Raw genomic sequence first — 22168 nt, forward strand, 5'->3', positions numbered from 1 at the left:
GATAGTGTGTGCAATATATTTTGCAAACCAATTTCTAAACAAAGTCATTTTTAATAGTGACTATTATTTTTTATCCATATACTTTTCATTCTCACTGGTCTCTTTGTTTTTTTGGTCCTCACCATGGTTTCTTTAAATATATAAATTGCTTGTGTTTCTTTTTTATTATTTCCTGATTCAAATTCAACTTTTTCATGTTAGTATAACTTTTTAATTTTTATAGTCAGATGAAATATTATTAATTTTTATTCACCCTTCTCATTTAGTACTTTGAAGTACCTGACTTTCAAATACCTTAAAAAACTTGCTATATGTTATCTTACCATATTAGCAAGTGAGTTCCTTGAGAGCAGGGACTGTATTGCTATTCTGTTCTAATCCTAGAACTTACCACAGATGTTTTCACATAGGAAGCACTTAGTAAATACCTTTTCATCCATCCATCCCTGCATCCACCCATCCATCCATTCATCATCCATCAATCTATGCCTTCATGCATCCATACATTTATGCATCAATTTATCCATTGATCCATCCATCCATCCATTCATCTACTCATTCATCCTCCATTAATCCATGCCTTCATGCATCCATGCATGTACACATCAATGTATCCATTGATCCATCGATCCATTGATCCATCCATCCATGTATTTGCAGTCCTTGTGGCAGGAAACCATATTAATAATTACAGTGGCTTTATCTTCTTTTGTCTTATTTCAGGGCTATTGAACTTCTTTAGAGGTGACATGACATGATTGGATTCCATGGCTGTTACAAACAATGTGACCCAGTTTATATTCACAGGGCTCTTCCAGGATCGAGAAGCACAGATAGTTTCTTTTGTGGTGTTTCTTCCTGTGTACATGGCCACAATGCTGGGCAATGGCCTCATCATCTTAATTGTGAACACTACCAAGAGTCTGAACTCCCCCATGTACTTCTTCCTTAGCCACCTGTCCTTAGTAGAGATCTGTTACTCCTCTTCTACTGTTCCTAAATTCATTTCTGGCATATTGGCTGAGAATAAAACCATCTCTTTTGATGGCTGCATGACCCAGCTCTTTTTCTTCCATGTCTTTGGAGTTGCTGAGATCCTCCTGCTCACAGTGATGGCCTATGACCGGTATGTGGCCATCTGTAAACCTCTGCACTACATGACCATCATGAGCCGTCCTGTGTGTCATGTGTTGGTGTTTAGCTCCTGGATGGGGGGCATGTTCCATTCTGTGGTTCAGCTTCTTGTCACTGTGCAATTGCCCTTCTGTGGTCCCAATGTGATTGACCATTATTTCTGCGACCTTGAACCCTTGTTCAAGCTTGCCTGTACTGATACTTTTGTGGCAGGTTTTATCGTGTTTGTTGATAGTGGTTTATTCACTGTGATTTCCCTTCTCTTCTTGATTTCTTCTTATGTTGTCATCTTGGTTCACTTGAGAAACCAGTCAGCAGAGGGGAGACACAAGGCCCTCTCCACTTGTGCCTCCCACATCACTGTTGTCCTCTTATTCTTTGTTCCTGGCATCTTTGTGTACTTGCGGACCTCTTCTACCTTCACTGAAGACAAACTTGTGGCTGTGTTCTATACAATGATCACTCCAATGTTGAACCCCATTATTTATAGCTTGAGAAATGCAGAAGTGAAGATTGCTACGAAGAGACTGTGGAGGAAGAAAGTGAACTTGGGAGTGGAATGAAAATATGTATATAAAAATGAATTGTGACTTTGGTGATAGTGCTTATTTTGAGTTTCATTCTGGAATGGTACAGAAGAAGCAGAAACAAACTTATGCAAGGAATTCATGCATGTCTTTATAAGCAGCATGTGTGAACCTAGATATGGTAACAGAGACTTGGATTTAGAGTCAAAACCTCTTCTTTCGAGTCCTGACAAAAACCAGGACTACTTGAGTGACCCAGGGTCATCCATGTAACCTCTCTGGGTTTTGATTTTATCACCTGTAAGATAATGGCATTGGGCAAGATGGTCATTTCCAGGTCGAAATCTAGGCTTGACCTCTCAATCATTCAACAAACAAACGTTTATGACAAGTCTACTCTGTGTCACTCATCATCCAGGAAGCTGGGACATAAAGACTAAAACTCATTTGGTTTGTACACATTTAGAGAAAAGTAAATAGAAAGTTTAGAAACAAATGCAGGCCATGAAGGAGTCAGTAAGACTTCAGCAACCAGGATCTCTCCCTCCCTTTGTAGTGCTGCAGTAAGAGCAGAAGGTCACTGATCAATGTTTGAATTTCATGCAATGTTGTAGGAAGAGGCCAACCACCTTCTACTCCAGGCTGGTCTTACATGTACAGGAAACAAACGAGCTCTACAAGTCCTCACCCTTTCCCCTATAGATGTACTTTGCCAATCTTTTCCTGATGTCTGGACTTCTTTCATCAATATTTTTTAAGAATTCTCTTTATAATTATAATTATCAGCAAACATATATTTCAATATTAAAAGAAAAAGAAAAGGATTGTATAAGAAAATGTTGACTTCCAGTATGTAGAATTATTCTTTAATATATATATTTAAAAATTTCACAATAGAAATTAAATGCACACCTATACAATTTAACAAGTTGGTAGCAGCATTGCTTTATTTCTGCATTTTCTGTATTCATTTGTGCTTTCTTTAGTGCATCTTGAAAATATTTTTTTTGATGTTCATTGTTTCTTCATGTCTATCACTACCCATAAACCATTGCCCCTAAATAAGAATCAAAATATTAATTTGTTTTGCTTGACTACTCATTTTTGTTATACAAGAGTTTCATTTCTGTAACTTATTTTTCCTTCCTCAAGATGAAGGGGCTGTCATGCCAGGGCCAGTGAGTAAGTGACCAAAATCAGAAGTCAGTACATCAAAGGAATTTTGGAGCCTTGGACACATCAATGACCAACAGAGATCCTGAAATACACTTGAGCCATGAGTTCTTTATGACCAGATGTTCTTAACTCTTTAACCTTTGCTCAATGATAGTTCATTCAATGATTTCCCTATGAGATATCTATATTTCTTAACAGTGGGCTTTCTATTAATTTCTGAAATTATGCCATTAAATATACATGAAACTAAATGTGACCCTTCTCTACAAGTCTGTTTGTTGTGAGACACTGGTAACAAAGCTCCATTCCCCCTCAGATATTGAACATCATTATTTATAATATTTAATATGTAATAGTATATATTATATTGTGACACTAATAATATGTTATCATAAAATATATTTATAATATATAATAAAATGGGGTTCAACACTTTCCCCCAATGAAGTCAATAAATTAAAAAAAACCAACTTCCTTTTTATAAAATGTGTTTGTTTTTTCTTATGAATCTTGAAATGCTTACAAGAGCAAGAATATGCACTCAGAGGTGTTATTTTTGAAAACAAAGGTCCACCCTTTCAAACATCATTCTGGTCAGAAAAGTGACACCTAAAATGGCATCTCAGTAGTCTAAATTTCCACTCTCAGCTAATTCCAAGCAAAAATGGGTGCATTTGAAAACCAAAATGAGATTTCTAGGTGTTCATCTCACCAGGTCTTACTCATATTTTCACCTTGTAGTTTTTTCCACTTAATGCATCTGCCCCAAATCTGCCCCAGTACCAATGTGTCTAGAGTCACATTTTAGCTGAATGGGTCAATGATAATACTTGGGAGATATGGTGAGCTCTCCGAGAGCCACTGTGCTGCAGTCTGAAATATGCTTTGGTCAGTCAACTAAAGATATGTTTCAAGAAAAAGAAGAGAGAGGCTATTTTGAGAACCAGTTTTCTGACCTTAAGTATCCTATATTTTACATAATAAGGATTTCAGAATGGCAGATTGTGTTTTGTCCATGGATCTCAGCCTAGTAAACTGGAGATGATCTCAAGCATCCCATGCAACTCAAACATTATGATTATGAGTCTACAGGGAGTCCAAATGTGGGCCCTATTTTAAGCAGAATGTTGTTTGGAATATTGCAGCCTAGAAAAGAGATTCTTTGTGATTTAATGAATTCCAATGAAATAATTAATGCTTTGATAATCTTCTAAGCTAAAATACTTTCTGAATGTCAGACATATTAAATTGTTTTGTTGTTAGAACTGAATGCTGAACCACCCCAATTCTAGGCATATGCGAGACGAGATCAAATTTAGAAATATCTCGTATACACCATAATATTCATCCCAGCACTTTTTGTGTCAGCAAATAATTGGAAGTAAATTTGATGTCCAACAATTAGGGAATGGATAAACAAGTTGCTATCACAAGAACATAGTGGAATATTATTGTGCTGAAAGAGCCTGAAGAATACAGAGAAGTATGGGAAGCCTTAGATGAACTGAAACAAGGTAAAGCAAGAAGAACGAGGAAAAGAATAAGCACCACAACAACCATAATGTAAGGAGAGTGAACAACACATTGAACATTTCTCTTTATTTTTTTTTTTAAATCTTTGCTGTAAGAGACAGCTCTTTGGGTAGGGGAGAGTCAGAGTAGTCAGAAATAAAGGTAATGCAAAAACAAAAGATCGATTAAAACAAGATAGACAAAAGGATCACCTGCTTTAGAAATGCTAAAAATATGTGAAGAAGTCTTTAGGCATTTTTTTCTTTTTATAAATTACCCCTACCTAATGGTAGTTTACACACTGGCAGATTACACAATCATTAAACAGGGACTGAGGTTAATATTCAAAGTTGTGATCACTACCACCATCTTGTTACCTCCCTGAGATGGTACTGCTGAAGAAAGCAATCCCACCGTCTCCTTAGGTAATCCATTTCATTTTTGAGCAGCTCTATTTATTAGGCAGCTTTTTTCTTTATATCAAGCCTAAATCCACATCTCTGCTACTTCCATGTATTTTATTCCATGTATATTGCCTTTGTCCATGGGCAAACAAATAAAAAATCCCTCTTCTATAATTACTACCTATCTGACAGAGGTACTACAAGAAAACTTTTGAAACTATAATATTTAATGTGAATGGGAGTCTTAACAATTATTACTGACTTGGCAAATTCATCCAGAATACTAAATTCTCGTGATCAAAGATTGAGGCTGAGATGGGAACTTAGATGCCATCCAGCTGAATCCCTTCATTTTTCAGGTGACGAAACTGAGACCCAAGTAGTGTAAGTGATAGATCACACAGACAGGAAGCAGAGAACTGGGGACTTCAATCCAGAACCTTTGATTCTAAATCCAATACTCTCTGACTTGCCCAATGTTATATGTGAGGAGTCTATGACTAATAAAGAAAGTACCTCTCTAAGATTCAGGGAACTGAATAAAGATAATATGATACCTTTTGACTGAAACTACATGTGTTTTTTAAAATTTCCCAAGTCACCCCCATATAGTTTTCCCCAATACACGATTCAGTGATTAGAGACTTGTAAAAATGGCCACCTCCCAACAGATTAATAAAGTCTCTGTGCTACATGTTTTCTCCATGTTGCTTTGGCTCCTATCTTTAATTATACACAGAGGAGCAAACAGTGGTATTGAGGGAAAGTCTGCATGGGTCAGGGAGGATAGCATTTTTAACAATGCAGAACAGGAAATTTACAGAACAGATACTGAAGTGAATCAAAAATTTGGGATTTCATCAGTGTAGGGACCTCCCTCCCACCAATCACACTCCAGTCGTATTCTTTAGTAGACGGTCTTCATGGCCTGTTCTCCATCCCATGCTATGCATTTCCCAAACTTCTGGAAATACATATTTCTACAATTAGTGAGGCTTGTCCTTAGATGGAATATATCCATTACTGAGCCCATATGCTAAACTTTTCTAGCTTGGTAGGATCTATTCTCCACTGGCATGTTTGATAAGAAAGAACTAATGATTTCCTCCTGCCTGAGATGAGGAATTGGAGGAAGATTCTGACTTTGCATGGGTGCATCTGAATACAATCCTCAGGCTACTGATTTGTCATCACTTTCAATACAAGATCAGTCCATTACCTATTCTGGTCATGCTTGTCATCTATATGAGGTTCTCTATGACATTACTTTAATACAAGTCATTATTAGTGATGCCCTTGTCTTTCTATTTACTCTTGAATTCCCCTAACTTTGATTCTTCTTTCATTCTCATTCTCATTCTGCCCCATGATTTACAGTAACAGGGAGTTGTTTTAGTGGATCCTGGATATCAATGATATGCATGATCCAGTGTGGATGGAATGGTGGACATAGTGGACATAATGGATTTGGATTTAGAATATCCGGATTCATATCCTGGTCCTGCCAGTTATACATTACTTGTGTGGTGTTATGCAAGTCACATAACAACCCTGAATCTTAGTTTCATTATCAGTAAAATTAAGGAGTTGGACCAAATGATCAAAATTGTGAAGTATGAAAAAGACATTTTAATTTTTTTCCTGTTTGCAAGGCATGATGACACAAGGGGCATGCTTGAATTCCCCTGCTTCTTATTCTACCTGGTAGCAACCTCAGGACTTTAAATAACCCTGCCCAATTGAGTTCAGATGTTCAGTTGCACTAAAAACGAAGGAAAAGTGGTATATTTGCTCAACCATCTAGGCTCTTGGAAAATGGTAGAAAAAGGTGGGGAGCAGACAATATGACAGCTAGCACTTATATAGTGATTTAAGATTTGCAGAGCACTTTATATCATTTCATTTGATCCTCAAAACAAACCTGTGAGGAAGGTTCTGTTTTCAATCCTAATTTTACAGATAAGGAAACTGACACTGAGAGCATTGGCTTGCTCAGGTTTGTATAGCTTGTGTTTAAGATGGGATTTAAACTCAGGTCTTCCTGACTCTAAGTCCAATACTCCATCAACTGTACTAGCTCGATACTTTAGTAAAGCATTTGAAAACTGAAGATTAGAAGATATCATACTATGAATTCTTCTTAATCTAATTCATCATGCAGTGATGAGGATGAGAGAGTTATATTTGTGTTTCTGATTGCTGACTAAACTCTTATGACGTGTAGAGATCAATAAGACCCATAGAACAAAGGAGAGGCTTGAGATTGGAGGCATGACTACAAAATACAAAGGCTTTACCAGGCTCCAGGAGAAGGCTTGCTTTTTTCCAGGTTTCCACTTTTTCCTTGACCTTTTATAGGAGTACTATTTGTTTTCTCTGACCCACAAATAGACTTTTACTTCTTGGAGCCTTTGAAGCTCATCTATGAGAAAAGTGGGGATAATAAAATGAGTGGCATCATCCGATTATTTTCTAATGAGTTGAGTTTCTCCCATTGGTTAGAGATATAACACATCCCTTGAGTGTACACATGATGTGGCCTTTTCTGTTCTACGTCCAACCCAAGAGTAACAATTACATTCCATGATATAGGCAGTATGTTTTATTGATCTTTAAAATCTTTTATTGGTATCTTTTCTCTTTGTGTTCCCCTCATTTCTCAATTTTTCTCAGCTTCCCCACCTGGGGAAGCCATTTCCCATAAGAAAGAATAAAAAGAAAGAAAAAAAATCAGATGAGCAAAAAATAATTCTTACATCACATCAATCAAGTCTCCCAGTGTGTCATCCCCTTTATCCCTCGATTCTGTAAAGCAGGCAGGAAGGTGCCTTCTCCAGGATCTTCTTTAGGGTTAAGCTTAATCGTTATAGTCACACAGGGTTCAGTTTGAAGTTATTTTGGTTGGTGTTCTTCCATTTACACAACTGTAATCACTGGGTATTCCATTTTCCAGGTTCTTATTTCTCTTTGAATCAGTTCGTCATCTTCTTGCAACTTTTATTGGACTTTTCAAAGCTTTTATGTTTAATTCCATTCGATTTTCACAATAAAATGTGTGTGTGTGTGTGTGTGTGTGTGTGTGTGTGCGTGCGCGCGTGCCATTTTGCAAATGAGGAGAGTGGGATCTAGGGAGGTTAAGTGGTTTGCTTAACTCCATACATGCTTTACCCAAAGTATTTGTATCAATTTCTGTGCTTGTGGTGGACACAGGCCGGCCTTATGGGGGCACACGGCCTGTGTTTTGGACAGCCCTGAACTAGATGAGCACCCTTCTTGTTACACTTTACTGGAACCAAGATATTCATGGAAACAGATACTAGTCCAAGCAGTGTAAATACACACACAACTTCATAAACATTCAGAGGCAGATGATATAATACAGAGGCAGCCTCAGAGTCAGGAATATATAATTTCAAGTGTCATCTTGGATACATCCTGACTTTTGACTCTGAGAAAGTCAATTAAACTTTCAACTGCCCTAATGGAGGAGGTGTCCATATCAATCATGCTCTCCATTGAAGAATGCAGTGGTCCAGACAAAAATACAAAACAAACAACAACAACAACAACAACAACAACACAAGAAACCCCAACTAACTAGTCATGGAATACAGAGGACGAAATTGTGATGGAAATGACAAAGAAGAGGAAGGCAGATAATTTATTTAAAGCATTTCTAGATGATTATTGTTAGGAACAGCTAACTAGTGCTCTGGATTCATGCTACCTTTTCCACTTCCTCCCATTCTGATTCAGGAGAAGGTAATTCTACAGGTCCTATTTCACCCCCTTCATTTCTCATCTTGTTTCAGTGCCCTGACCCACAGCTTCCTCATGGCATTCTTCACTTCAGCATTTCTCAAGGAGTAGATCACTGGATTCAGAAGAGGAGTGATGATTGTATAGAATACAGCCACCATTTTGTCAACAGAAAATGTGGTGGTGGGCCTCATATAGATGAAGATGCAGGGCCCAAAGAATAAGACTACCACAGTAATGTGTGAGGCACAGATGGAGAGGGCCTTTTTATGTCCCTCCTTGCTGTACCCCCTCAGGTGTACCAAGATGACAACATAAGAGGTAAGGAGAACCCCAAACTGATCAGTGAAAGGCTTCCACCATTAACCACAGTGAGCTGGCCTATTAAGTAAGTGTCAGTTCTGGCAAATTCCAGCAGACGGAGGAGCAGGTCACATAAATTGTGGTCAATCACCTTGGGACCACAGAAGGGTAAATGGAATATGAGGAGAATTTAGGTGATTGAGTGGAGGAAGGTGCCCATCCAGCCCACCCCCAGCAAGAAGCCACACACCTGCTTGTTCATGATTGTCATATAATGTAGAGGTTTACATATGGCCACACACCTGTCATAGGCTATCACTGTGAGTAGGAAGATCTCAATACCACCAAAGATATGAATAAAAGAATAGCTGTGTGATACAGCTGTCTAGAGAGATGGTTTTTCTTTCAGCAAGTAAATCCACAATGAGTTTGGTGGATATGGTGGAAGAATAACAGATCTCTACAAAGGAGAGATGACTGAGGAAAAAATGCATAGGGGAGCCGAGGCTTTTGCTGGCTTTGATGGTTAACACTATGAGGGAATTCCCCAGCACTATAGCCACATACATGAGCAGAAACACCACAAAGCAAGCTCTCTGAACTTCTTGTTTGGGAAAGAGTCCTAGAAAAAATGAATTCTGCCACATTGCAGGTCTGTACCATGCTTTCTGGTCAGGGGTCAAGAGTTCTTTGAGACTTATTACTCAGTAGTCCAAGCTTTAAATCAGAAGGTTGGTCAAAGGCAATCTCACCTATTGTATATAGAATGGTCAACAGGGTAAGTGCAAGGGCAAATTCATCAGGCAATAATAAAAACCAAGCCAACCTAAGGACCATTAACAATACTGGGCCAGATGGAGTACTGATTTCAGATCCAAAGGCAGTCTCATCATTGAGATAGGGGTTGGTCAGGAAGATCTAAGAGAATAAGAAATAAAGAAGAATCAGCCAGAGCTGTAGAACTTGGGAGACTTACTAACTACACCCCAATTTATGGCTTTTAATTCTCCTGCTCCTTTTGATGGAACTACTGTCCTCTGGTAGTCACAAAGCACAGATGGTTTGCCAGGAGAGGATCCTGTGAAATGGTACAAAAGAAGAAATCCAGTCTTTGAGATTAAATGCCATTGTCATAGAAACAGAGCATTTGGAAGTCACCTTAGGGACCAACTAGTTCAATCCCTTATTTTATGACCAGCAGAAATGAGGCACAGAAAATTCAGTTCAACACGTATTCCTTAAGGACCTCCTATGTATAATACATTACGCTAGGCAGTAAAGACAGAAAAAAAACCATGAGAAACAAAAAATATTTCTTGCCCTTAAGGAACTTCTGGAGGATTATACATTCACACATTCACACACATATGTATATGGGGACATACATATACATATATGTGTGTGTATATAAAACACTTCAATTAACAGGATTTTATTTTCTCTCCCATCTATTCTCTCTCCACTCCAATTGAATAATTAAAAAGAAAAATGAATTCCTTGTAGCCAATTTGCATGGTCAAACATAGTCACATAGGCCATGTCAAAAAATGTATACCTTATTTTGCATCTTGAGTCCAACACCTGTCTGGAAGGAAGTAGGTAGTGTGCTTCATTTTTGCTCCTCTGGAATCATGTTTGATATTGCATGGGTCAGAGATCTGAAGTCTTTCAAATTTGCTTTTCATTATAATGTTGTTGTTGTATAAATATAGCAGAACCTATTTTATTATGGCATGTGGGATAAACCACATCCACATAAGACTTCATCCAAAGCAATTCAGTTACCATGTGTACAAGGGGGACCTAGCAAGACGTTACTTTTTCTCACTCTCCTCAAGGTCGTGGAACCCCTGGGTTTTTTCAGAGCTAAAACCCTCTTTGCTTTTACAGAGCCAAGTACAGAGACAATAGTTAAACAAACACGTCAACATCTCCATTTAGCCAGGAACACATTGCTGGTGAGATTGAGTTTTTGTCGAAGTTAAAACAAAAACAAAGCAACAAACCAGACTCCTCCTAGGTGCTTAATACATGCTTGGTGATTAATTTACTTCCAGAGCTGAGTAGAAATGATCACACAATACAATTATATGTCAATAGATCTTTTTTGAAAACTTTCCCCTGGCTGATTTCTCTGTCAATCCCCAAAGCCCCAGTGAGAAAAGCCTCTTGGGTCCTGACCATGCAAAACACCTGAAAAAAGTAAAGTGATTCAGGCAATGAAAGGTTGACCTTAAACCTGGCCACTCAGCTTGCTCCACTTCTCCTAATTAGCTACCCAAGAAGCAGCATGGTCTACCCTACCCATTGTAACTTCTGACTCCCCAAGCATCTGGAAATTATTTATTTTTTTCCTCCTGATACTTAGTCACTGGGAGTTAATAAGGACTGTTTCTGGTCTCAGCTATGCCTCAGAGGTAAGAAGTTTTGCTGAACTCAAGGCTAGTAAGTGTTAGAGTTTTAATTACCAAACATGAGGAACTTAAGGCCCAGAGTGCCCAGTCAGTAAGTATCTACTAAGCACCTACTAGGTTCCAGGAACTGTGCTAAGTGCTTGGATACAAAGAAAGACAAAAGGCAGTCTCTCTTTTCTAGGGGTTCACAGTCTGATGGTTGTAGAGGGAAGCAAGCCACAGTGCCAGAAGTTAAATACAAGACCTGTAAATTTATAAGCAGGGCTATTCTGGAGCTGCCTTGCAGAAGCACAGAATTTCATAGTTACAAGGGAGCACAGTGGCCATTTTACTCCAACCCATCCGAGATGAAGAACCTTACTAACAATGCCTAACAAGTCTCTGCTTAAAGACCTATGGTGATGGAGAGCCACCCTCAACTGCCTGCCAAGGTTGACTATTCTTCTTTTAGATCACTTCATAGTAGGTCTTTCAAACCTGGAATCTTTGGTAACTGTATTTCAATATAATGCAAACCTATATATATATATATATATATATTTTAATAATAATCTTATGTATTTAAAAATTTTATCTGAGAAGCATTCTATAGCCTTTTCTAGACTATCCAAGGTGTTCATGACACACACACACACACACACACACACACACACAGACAAACACACACATCATGAAGAACCCCTTTTCTATATATTTAAGAAGTTTTTCCTGACATCAAACCTTAATTACATTCTCCATCACATTTGGGCTCAAATGAGATTCCACCCATTCCAATGGGAGCCAAGAAAAACCAAGGGCAAACAAAGAAGAAACAATGAATACAGGTGATTCAGAGGACCAGGCACAGGAAGCTCTCAATTCTTAGCCTCACTCAATATTCTCTACCTTCTCTGAAACATAGAAATCATGGATGGAGGAAGGGCAGTTCCAAAATACCTCATCTGACACTTTAGCTTAAAGAGCTGTCAGGAAGTTTGGAAAAAGTAGATGAGGTGTCTCGGGCTGAATCTGTGAACCTACTAACATCTGTAAAACATTTGAATAATCCTAACTGGGAGGAAACATGTCATCCAACCCTCTCATTGCATAGGTTCAATTTAATTCCACAACTGACTAAGTACCTGTTGTGTTGAAGACACTGCTATATTAGGGGCCAGGAATACCAAGAAAGGACAAAACAGTCCCTACCCCCTGGGAGCTTACACTTTACTGAGAGGAAACTGCCCAGAGAAGTGAAAATCCAAGGTGAAAGGGGTAGTAAGTTGCAGAAGCAGGATTCTAATCTAGAACTTCTACCTCAAAATGCAGATGACTTTCTACTAAGTCACATAATATAGCCAATGCTACATGCAGCAACAATTACAGAACAGGTCGCACAACCTCTTTTCTATGAAATATACCAATAAATGGGAAGTAGAGAAAACAGTTTCCCTACTGAGATGTCAGGAAGACTTAAAATTAATTTCATAGAAAACCAGGATCTTATTGCTGGCTATTAAGACATTAGTAAGCCAAGAATTAGAAAAATGGCTTTAATTAATCTTCTTGGTTATTGTTTCTAGTCAGAGCCATGGAAAGGGAGTCAATCTCTGCACCTTCCCAGAATCAGATGAACTTCATCCAGGTCATGAGCATTAACCACACGCTTTTACCAAGGCTTTGTCCAGCATCCTTCTCTCATCTCCTCTGTACTACTTCATTTATTGATCTCATCAGCTCCATTTTGTTAATTTAATCTCTATGGCTATGATTCCCATACTTATGTATCCAGCCCTGGTATCTCTTCTGGCACCCATTTTGCATCTTCAACCTTTTCTTGGATATCTCACACTGGATGTCTAATAGACACCTGAAACCCAACATGTCCATAGCAGAACCCCCAATCTTCCTCCCTGAAACCCTTCTCTCTTCTTCAATTTCCCATTTCTGTTGAGGGCATCCCCTTCCTCTCAGTTACTCAAGCTTATAATCTAGGTGTCATCCTTAACTCTCTCTCACCACCCATATTCAAGTCCTATTGCTTCTACCTTTATAATATCCCTGTTTACAGTCTCCCTTTTCTTCTCTGACAGGGTCACCTCTATGCTGCAGGCCCTCATTGCATCATACTTGCACTATTGTGTAGCTTTTTGGGTTGGCCTCCCTGCCTCAACCTTCTTCTCACTCCAGTCCATCCTTTGCTTAGCTGCCACTCAGGTCTTCCTAAAGTAAAGGTCTTATCATGTCACTCCCCTACTCGTGACTCAGTATTTGTCCATGGGTCCCTCTTATCTCCAGGATCAAATACAATATCTCCTGCTTGTGTTTTAATGTCCTCAGTAACCTTACTCCTTCGTATATCTCATTCTCTTCCTAATTCCCAGTGACACAATGACATGGGCCTCCTTGGAATTCCTCAAACAAAACACACTATTTTTAAACTGTGGGCATTTTTATGGACTATCCCCCTTCCTTGGTACTCTCTTCTTCCTCATTTCCATTTCTTGACTTCCTTTGAATCCCAGATAAAAATCTCACCTTTTAAAGGAAGCCTTCCCATTTCCCTTTTTAGTACTTTCCTTCTATTCATTTTCTCTGATTTGTCTGATACATAGGTTATTTATACATGGTTGATTTCATGTCATTTACATTATTAGATTGTGAGCTCTTTGTAGGGAAGTGCTTTTTCTTTTGTCCTTTCTATCTATCTCCAGAACTCAATGCAGTTTTTGGCACATATTAAGTTTTAATAAATGTGTGTTTACTTGCTGACTGACTCTTAAATCTCTAATTCTATTTCCACTGTTCTAAGCACACTCAGAACTCTGACATTTTGTATTCTCAGTTCTTTCTATGATGTACATTCTCATGTCAATTCGAACCCTGAAGTTCTATTATTCTATGATTCTTCCTTTACTTTCCATGATGGCCAACACACTTAGACTATTGTGGGCTAATAAATACTATATATGTCTAAAATATCATATATTATACATAATCTATTATTATATATCTAGTATAATATTTAACCTATCACAAATTAATTTAATACATAATAAAATATAAAACATGTATATGTCTAATATGGAATATGTATGTTTAAAAAGGTTAGATTTTTCCCAGCTTTTTCAAAGGATGATAATCAGAGGGAAGGCACAGCCCAGTGCTCCAGTCTTTACATCCCATAGCTTGCCTACAAGCCCTTGATCCTTTCTGATCATTTACAGAGTTCTGAGTTTATCCTTTGGTGCTCCTCATCTTTGGAAAGTTATCTTGAATTCCACGCTGTCTCAAGATAACATTATGCCTGAAGAAGACTTGCTGACTCTTAGGGATTGAATGTTCCTTGGGTCCAAAGGACTTTCAGAATCAACTGGCTAGGATTCCTGAGAATAAGGACTTTTTGTTGGTTATATTTTCTTAAGTTGGCCAGTGTTGATTCACTTCTGTCTCAGTGGGTGAATATGGAAAAACCACTTCTCACACAGCCCTTTTTCATGCCCGGTCTTTGTTAGAAATGTGAAATGTTCGTCTTAGATATGCTTTGAAAGGTCTCTTGGTTTTATTCTTTCGTGGCTACCTGTGATCTCTCTTCAGAGACCTGAAGTTTAAAGGCCAGGAAAGATGACCCTAGAGATAGCCTTCTCAGACACTGACTCATTTTAAATTCCCAGGTCTTTCTTTGGTGGGAAGATGTATTGTGAAAGTTGAGAAGTGTCTGTTTGTATCCTTTAAGAAAGGGGAAGTGGTGGGAGAAACTATACGCACAGAAGATTGAGAAGGGAGGGAAAATAAAGTAAGAAGGAGAGGGCTGTCAGGTCACCTCATTTTCCTCTTCTCATTTTCCATCTCCTTTGTGCCACCAGTTAAGGGAAATTGTGAGGATCTTAGTCTTCTAATCCTCAGAGCACTATCACCTGAAACTAGTATCATTGCCTCTAATGAAATATAAACTCCTTGGAAATATGGACTGTTTTAAAATAAAATTTCCAATCTTAACCCCTGGCATGATGTCCCTCCATATAATAGATGCCTAATAAATGTTTTTTGAGTTTAATTAAATTGAATCACCTACTACTATTCCAATGGCCCTATAGCTTTATCTTTGCAAAGGCTATAATTATCTAATATATTTATTTTGTTTATATATGTATATAGGATGTGCACTATATATATTATTCACACATATATACACACACATGTATGTATACAAACACATATTAATATATGTATCAGTTTAAATCACAACATTTTTAGAATTGATCAACACAAAATACAGGTAAGCAGGGAATGTGTGTATGCATGTATCAAAGTAAAATATCTTTTTTGTTGAATGTCAGGTATAAAACCATTTATTTACAAGAAATAGTTTCATAACAAGGAAGGAATCTCTCATGTCTCCTTCATTTTCTCATCTCCTGTGATTCTTGTCATCTCCCAATTCACTCCCTCTTCCTCCTCCCCTTCCCATGGAGGATCTACTGGAAGCACTAAAGATCTTCCTCTAGTTCTTTAAAAAAATCTTGAGTGCACCAGAGGATCTTCTTGGCTGTCCATCTCATCTCTCACTCCTTAAAAAAAGTCTGACTACCACTGACAACTCTTAATTCTTTCTAAATTCCATTCAGTCTTTTTTTGTCATTCAGTATGTCAAATACTTTTTGAGTCCATTTTTTTTGTTAAACTCCAACCCAATTCTCCCTCCCTTCAATTTTAGTGTTGAGAGGAAAGAAAAAATGCTATTGACAATGAACAAGGAAAGGTAAAGAGGTTGTAAAATTATTATGAGACCAACAATTTCTATTTTTGCTGCCATTTAAACTCAATACAGAAGTTATACTACTGTTTTTGATATATAGGTTGGAACCGTTCTCTATATTTTACATGTATTTATGACATAGTGCAAATTTGAATAATGAGATCACATTATGGGATCCATTACTTCTACTAATTGGGACTCATCTGTGTTCAAGACATATTCATTGTCTTGCTTGTTTCTACTTCCTTTTTTGAAAACATTTTCTGGGTAGCTAACCTGGATTTGTAGCTTCTGTTGTGGCACAATGTCCTGTTGCTTTCCAAAAAGTGTGAACCAATCCAGAGGTCAGCCAAAAGTGGAACAATGTGGCTGATTTGTTTTTTAATCACAGCCAAACTAGCATTTACTTTGATCATTTTTATCCCCTTTGGCATTTTGATGCATGTAAAGGGAGAATTTCAAGGTTATTTTCATTAGCATTTTTCTGATCATTAGAGAATTGGAAAGTTTTTTTTTGTTATAATAGATGATCAGTTTTGCTTCTAGTTCAAGAGTGGCCCATGCCTATCCTTGGATCACTTGTTGAGTGGGGATAAAGGTTCTTACTCTCCTGCAGGTGGGTGCTATGACCAGGTCTCACTCTGTGAAGAACCTATTGTTAAATTTCAGCGTGAGCAGTTCTACCTCAGAAGTTGGTAGAGACTGCAAAATGTTACAAAACTTGATTTATTGTTTTGTTGAATGTTTAGACTTAAGAAAGTGATTGAGAAAATGTTAAAAGTAGATACTAAGCTAGATAGTCACTTAGAGAGCCAGTTAGACATTTGCTAGCACACCCCTACCTCCTTTAATGGTGTTAGATCTTCAGGTCAAGTATTTTCCTTCTCTAGGTTTGAAGAGTTTTTGTTTTCAAATACCCAATAGGATTGACTTGTAAGTGTATGTGGTTCTGATCCACAAATCAGAAAAAGTGAAGAGAGAGATAAAGAGAGAAAGACAGAAAGAGAAAGAGAGACAGAGGGAGACACACACACACAGTCTTTATGGTCAAGTTGAATTTATACGAGGATTTCAAATATAGCTCAGTATTACAGAAGTAATTAGAAATAAATCAAAGCTTTCTCAACAGTCTCCATCGGGGCTTCTGCCTTTTGATCACAATTCACTTTTCGATTATTTTTTAAAATTTAAATGATGGTTAATAACAGTTGCATTTCAAGTTTTGCTTTTCTGTCTTTTTTTTGGAAATTCTTTATTTGGAGTAAAGTGTGATCAATTTTGGTAAATGTTCCCCGTATTTTTTGAATAGAAAGTATGTTCCCTGACACTCAGCATTGCACTTAGGAAGATCCCTCTCCAGAGTCAGAGAAGCTGAGTTTGAACAGTACTTGAGATGCTTACTACCTGTGTGACATTAGGTAAGTCACTTACCATTGTTTCCTTGCGTCTCAGTTTCCTAACAATAATATGAAATAGTTGGATTGGATGATCTCTGTGGTTGGTCCCTTCCAGCACTGCCTTTATGATCCTATGATCCAGTCAGTTATTCTTCTACTGATGCAGTGGTTAGAGCACCAGGACTGGAGTTAAAAAGACCTGAATTCAAATCTGGTCTCAGATACTTTGCTAGCTTTGTGACCCTGGAGAAGTCACTTTATCCCATTTGCTTCAGTTTCCTCAAGTGTACAATGAGTTGGAGAAGGAAATGACAAAATACTCCAGTATGTTTCCTGAGAAAACCCCAAATGGGCTCATGAAGAGTCAGACATGACTGAAAAACAACAAATATTTTTAGTATTCTGTTCATGTTTGTAACATCTCATTTATCTTTCTGTTTGGCTCGTCGTCTTTCTTTAACAGGTTATTGAAGAGTCCCACTGAGGATGGTTTTCTCTTTCAATCTTTTTGCAGTTCAGGTAACTTTTCCATTTTTGTTGCCATGTCATTGAGTGTCCATATATTTATTCAGTGTAATGTGATGGAAAGTGCACTGGCTTTGAAGTGAGGAGGTGCTTGAGTTCAAGGTCAGCCTTCAGAAGTCACCAGGTGTGTGACTTCTCTAAATTTCAGCTTACTCATAGATTTCATCCTTAGATTTCATATCCCTTGTACTTAAAGAACTTAACAAATGTTTATGGCTTCATTGAGATACAGAGATATTAATACTCACAGTAATTCATAAGGAGTTACTTGTAGTAACTCATAAGGTTGTTTTGAATATCAAACAAGATAATGTGTATAATATGTTTTGCAAGCCTTAAATTTCTAAATAAAGTCATTTTTCATAGTGACTATTATTTTTATTCATATACTTTTCATTCTCAGTGGTCTTTTTATTTTCTTGATCATTGCCATGGTTTCTTTAAATATATAAATTGCTTGCCTTTCTTTTTTATTATTTCCTGATTCAAATTCAACTTTTCATGTGATTATAACCTTAATTTACATAGTCAGATTAAATATATTAATTTTTATTCACCCTTCTCATTTAGCATTTTGAAGTACCTGACTTGCAGATACTTTAACAAAACTTGCTATATGTTGTCTTACTGTATTAGAATGTGAGTTCCTTGAGAGCATTGACTGTATTGCTATTCTGTACTAATTCTTAGAACTTACCACACAATTTTGCACATAGGAAGCACTTAGTAAATACCTTTTGATCCATCCATCCATGCATTCATCCATCCATTCATTCATCTACCCATTCATCCTCCATTAATCCATGTCTTCATGCATCCATGCATGTACGCATCAATGTATCCATTGATCCATCGATCCATTGATCCACCCATCCATGTATTTGTTGTCCTTGTTGCACGAAACCATATTAATAGTTACAGTGGCCTTATCTTCTTTTGTCTTATTTCAGGGCTATTGAACTACTTTAGAGTTGACATGACATGATTGGATTCCATGGCTGTTACAAACAATGTGACCCAGTTTATATTCACAGGGCTCTTCCAGGATCGAGAAGCACAGATAGTTTCTTTTGTGGTTTTTCTTCCTGTGTACATGGCCACAATGCTGGGCAATGGCCTCATCATCTTAATTGTCAACACTAGTAAGAGCCTGAGCTCCCCCATGTACTTCTTCCTTAGCCACCTGTCCTTAGTAGAGATCTGTTACTCCTCTTCTACTGTTCCTAAATTCATTTCTGGCATATTGGCTGAGAATAAAACCATCTCTTTTGATGGCTGCATGACCCAGCTCTTTTTCTTCCATTTATTTGGAGTTGCTGAGATCCTCCTGCTCACAGTGATGGCCTATGACCGGTACGTGGCCATCTGTAAACCTCTGCACTACATGACCATCATGAGCCGTCCTGTGTGTCATGTGTTGGTGTTTAGCTCCTGGCTAGGGGGCATGTTGCATTCTGTGGTTCTGATTCTCATCACTGTGCAACTGCCCTTCTGTGGTCCCAATGTGATTGACCATTACTTCTGTGACCTCCATCCGTTGTTCAAGCTTGCCTGTACTGATACTTTTGTGGCAGGGATTATTGTGTTTGCCAGTGGTGGTTTATTCTGCATGATTTCCTTTTTATTCTTGATTTCTTCTTATGTTGTCATCTTGGTTCACTTGAGAAACCAGTCAGCAGAGGGGAGACGCAAGGCCCTCTCCACTTGTGCCTCCCACATCACTGTTGTCCTCTTATTCTTTGGTCCTGCAATCTTTCTGTACTTGCGGACCTCTTCCACCTTCACTGAAGACAAACATGTGGCTGTATTCTACACAATGATCACTCCAATGTTGAACCCCATTATTTATAGCTTGAGAAATGCAGAAGTGAAGAATGCCATGAAGATGTTGTGGAGGAAGAAAGTGAGCTTGGGAGGGGAATGAAATTGTGTATATAAAAATGAATTGTGACTTTGGTGATAGTGGTTATTTTGAATTTGATTCTGGATTTGCTACAGAAGAAGCAGAAACAAACTTATGCAAGGAATTCATGCATGTCTTTATAAGCAGCATGTGAAAAGCTAGACATGGTAACAGAGACTTGGATTTAGAGTCAAAGCCTCTTCTTTTGAGTCCTAACACAAAACAGGACTACTTCTGTGTCCCAGGGTTATCCATGCAACCTCTCTGGGTTTTGATTTTATCACCTATAAGATAATGACATTGGGTGAGATGGTCATTTCCAGGTCTAAATCTGGGCTTGACCCCTCCATCATTCAACAAATAAACATTTATGACAAGACTACTCTGTGCCACTCATCATCCAGAAAGCTGGGACATAAAGACCAAAATTCACTTGGTTCATACATATTTAGAGAGAAGCAAATAGAAGGTATAAAAATAAACGCAGGCCCTGAAGGGCTCACTAAGACTTCAGGAATTGGGATCTCTCCCTCCCTTTGTAGTATGCAGTAAGAGCAGAAACTCATTGATTAATGTGTGAATTTCATGAAAGTCATAGGAAGTGGCCAACTACCTTCTACTCTAGACTGGTCTTACATGTAGAGGAAACAAAGAAACTCTACAAGTCTCCACTTTTTCCCCAAAAGATGTATTTTGCTCATCTCTTCCTGATGTCTGGACTTCTTTCATCAATATTTTTAAAAAATGCTCCATATAATTATTTATAATTATCAGCAAACATATATTTCAATATTATAAGAAAAAGAAAGACAATTGCATAAGAAAGTGTGGACTTCCAGTATGTGGAATTATTCTTTAATGTATGTATTTAAAATTTCATAATAGATATGCAACACACATATACAATTTAACAAGATGGTGATAGCATTGCTTTATTTTTGCATTTTATGTATTCATTTGTGCTTTCCTTTGTGTGTCTTGAAAATATTTTTTTGATGTTTGTTGTTTCTTCATACCTATCAATACCCATAAACCCTTGCCCTTAAATAAGAAAAAAAATATTAATTTGTTTTACTTGAGTACTCATTTTTGTTACACAAGATTTTTATTTCTGGCACTTATTTTTCCTTCCTCAAGATGAAGGGGCTGTCATCCCAGGGCCAGTGAGTAAGTGACCAAAAGAAGAAGTCAGTACATCAAAGGAATTTTGCAGCCTTGGACATATCAATGACCAACATAGTCAGATCTTGTAATACACTTGGGCCATGAAATCTTTTATGACCAGATGTTCTTAACTCTTTAACCTTTGTCCAATGATAGTTTATACCATGATTTCCTTCTTAGATATCTATATTTTTTAACAGTGAACTTTCTTTTAATTTCTGAAATTATGCCATTAAATATACATGGAACTAAATGTGACCCTTATGTACAAGTCTGTTTGTTGTGAGACACTGGTAACAAAGCTCCATTCTCCCTCAGATACTGAACCTCATTGTTTATAATATTTAATATATAATAGTTTATATCATATTATGATACTAGTAATATGTTATCATGTAAGATATTTATAATATGTAATATAGTAGGGTTCAACACTCCTCTCCAATGAAGTCAATAAATTAAAAAACAGCTTCCATTTTATAAAATATATTTGTTTTAACTTATAAATCTTGAAATGCTTACAAGAGCAAGAATATACACTCAGAGGTGTTATTTTTTTAAAAAAAGGTCCAATCTTTAAAACATCATTCTGGTCAGAAAAGTGACACCTAAAATGGCACCTCAGTAGTCTAAATTTCCCCTCTCAGCCAATTCCAATTAAAAATGGCTGCTTTTGAAAACCAAAATGAGATTTCCAGGTGTTCATCTCACAAGGTCTTACTCATATTTTCACCTTGTACTTTTTTTCCCACTTAATGCATCTGCCCCAAATCTGCCCCAGTACCAATGTGTCTAGAGTCACATTTCAGCTGAATGGGTCAATGATAATACTTGGGAGATTTGGTGAGCTCTCCCAGAGCCCCTGTGCTGCAGTCTGAAATATGCTTTGGTCAGTCAACTAAAGATGTGTTTAAAAAAAAGAGTGAGGCTATTTTTAGAACCAGTTTTCTGCCCTTAAGCGTCCTTTATTTTTACATAATAAGGGTTTCAGAAAGGTAGATTGCTTCTTGTCTTTGGGTCTCAGCCAAGTAAACTGGAGATGATCTCAAGCATCCCATGCAACTCAAACATTATGAGTCTACACTGAGCTCAAATGTGGGCCATATTTTTTTTGAATTTTATCATTTTTATTTAATATTTATTTTTCAACATTGATTTCCAAAAGGTTTTGAGTTACAAATTTTCTCCCCATTTCTACCATCCCCCCATTCC

The 22168-nt window shown here is 37.5% G+C and overlaps 2 protein-coding genes and 1 pseudogene across 2 annotated transcripts; 2 read left to right on the plus strand and 1 right to left on the minus strand.

Annotated features, from left to right (window-relative positions):
• The first annotated feature begins 767 nt into the window (after positions 1-767).
• LOC118854255 (olfactory receptor 4B1-like) lies at positions 768-1697 on the plus strand. Its single transcript, XM_036764605.1, has one exon. It carries the CDS (start codon positions 768-770, stop codon positions 1695-1697), a length of 930 nt encoding a protein of 309 aa, XP_036620500.1.
• A 6847-nt stretch (positions 1698-8544) lies between these two features.
• On the minus strand, positions 8545-9478 carry LOC118854557 (annotated as a pseudogene).
• Positions 9479-18883: 9405 nt separating this feature from the next.
• On the plus strand, positions 18884-19813 carry LOC118854169 (olfactory receptor 4B1-like). Its single transcript, XM_036764507.1, has one exon. The coding sequence runs from the start codon at positions 18884-18886 to the stop codon at positions 19811-19813; it is 930 nt and encodes a 309-aa protein (XP_036620402.1).
• The last annotated feature ends 2355 nt before the right edge of the window (positions 19814-22168 follow it).

Source organism: Trichosurus vulpecula, chromosome 6 (assembly GCF_011100635.1).
Source record: "Trichosurus vulpecula isolate mTriVul1 chromosome 6, mTriVul1.pri, whole genome shotgun sequence".
Classification (NCBI taxonomy): domain Eukaryota; kingdom Metazoa; phylum Chordata; class Mammalia; order Diprotodontia; family Phalangeridae; genus Trichosurus; species Trichosurus vulpecula.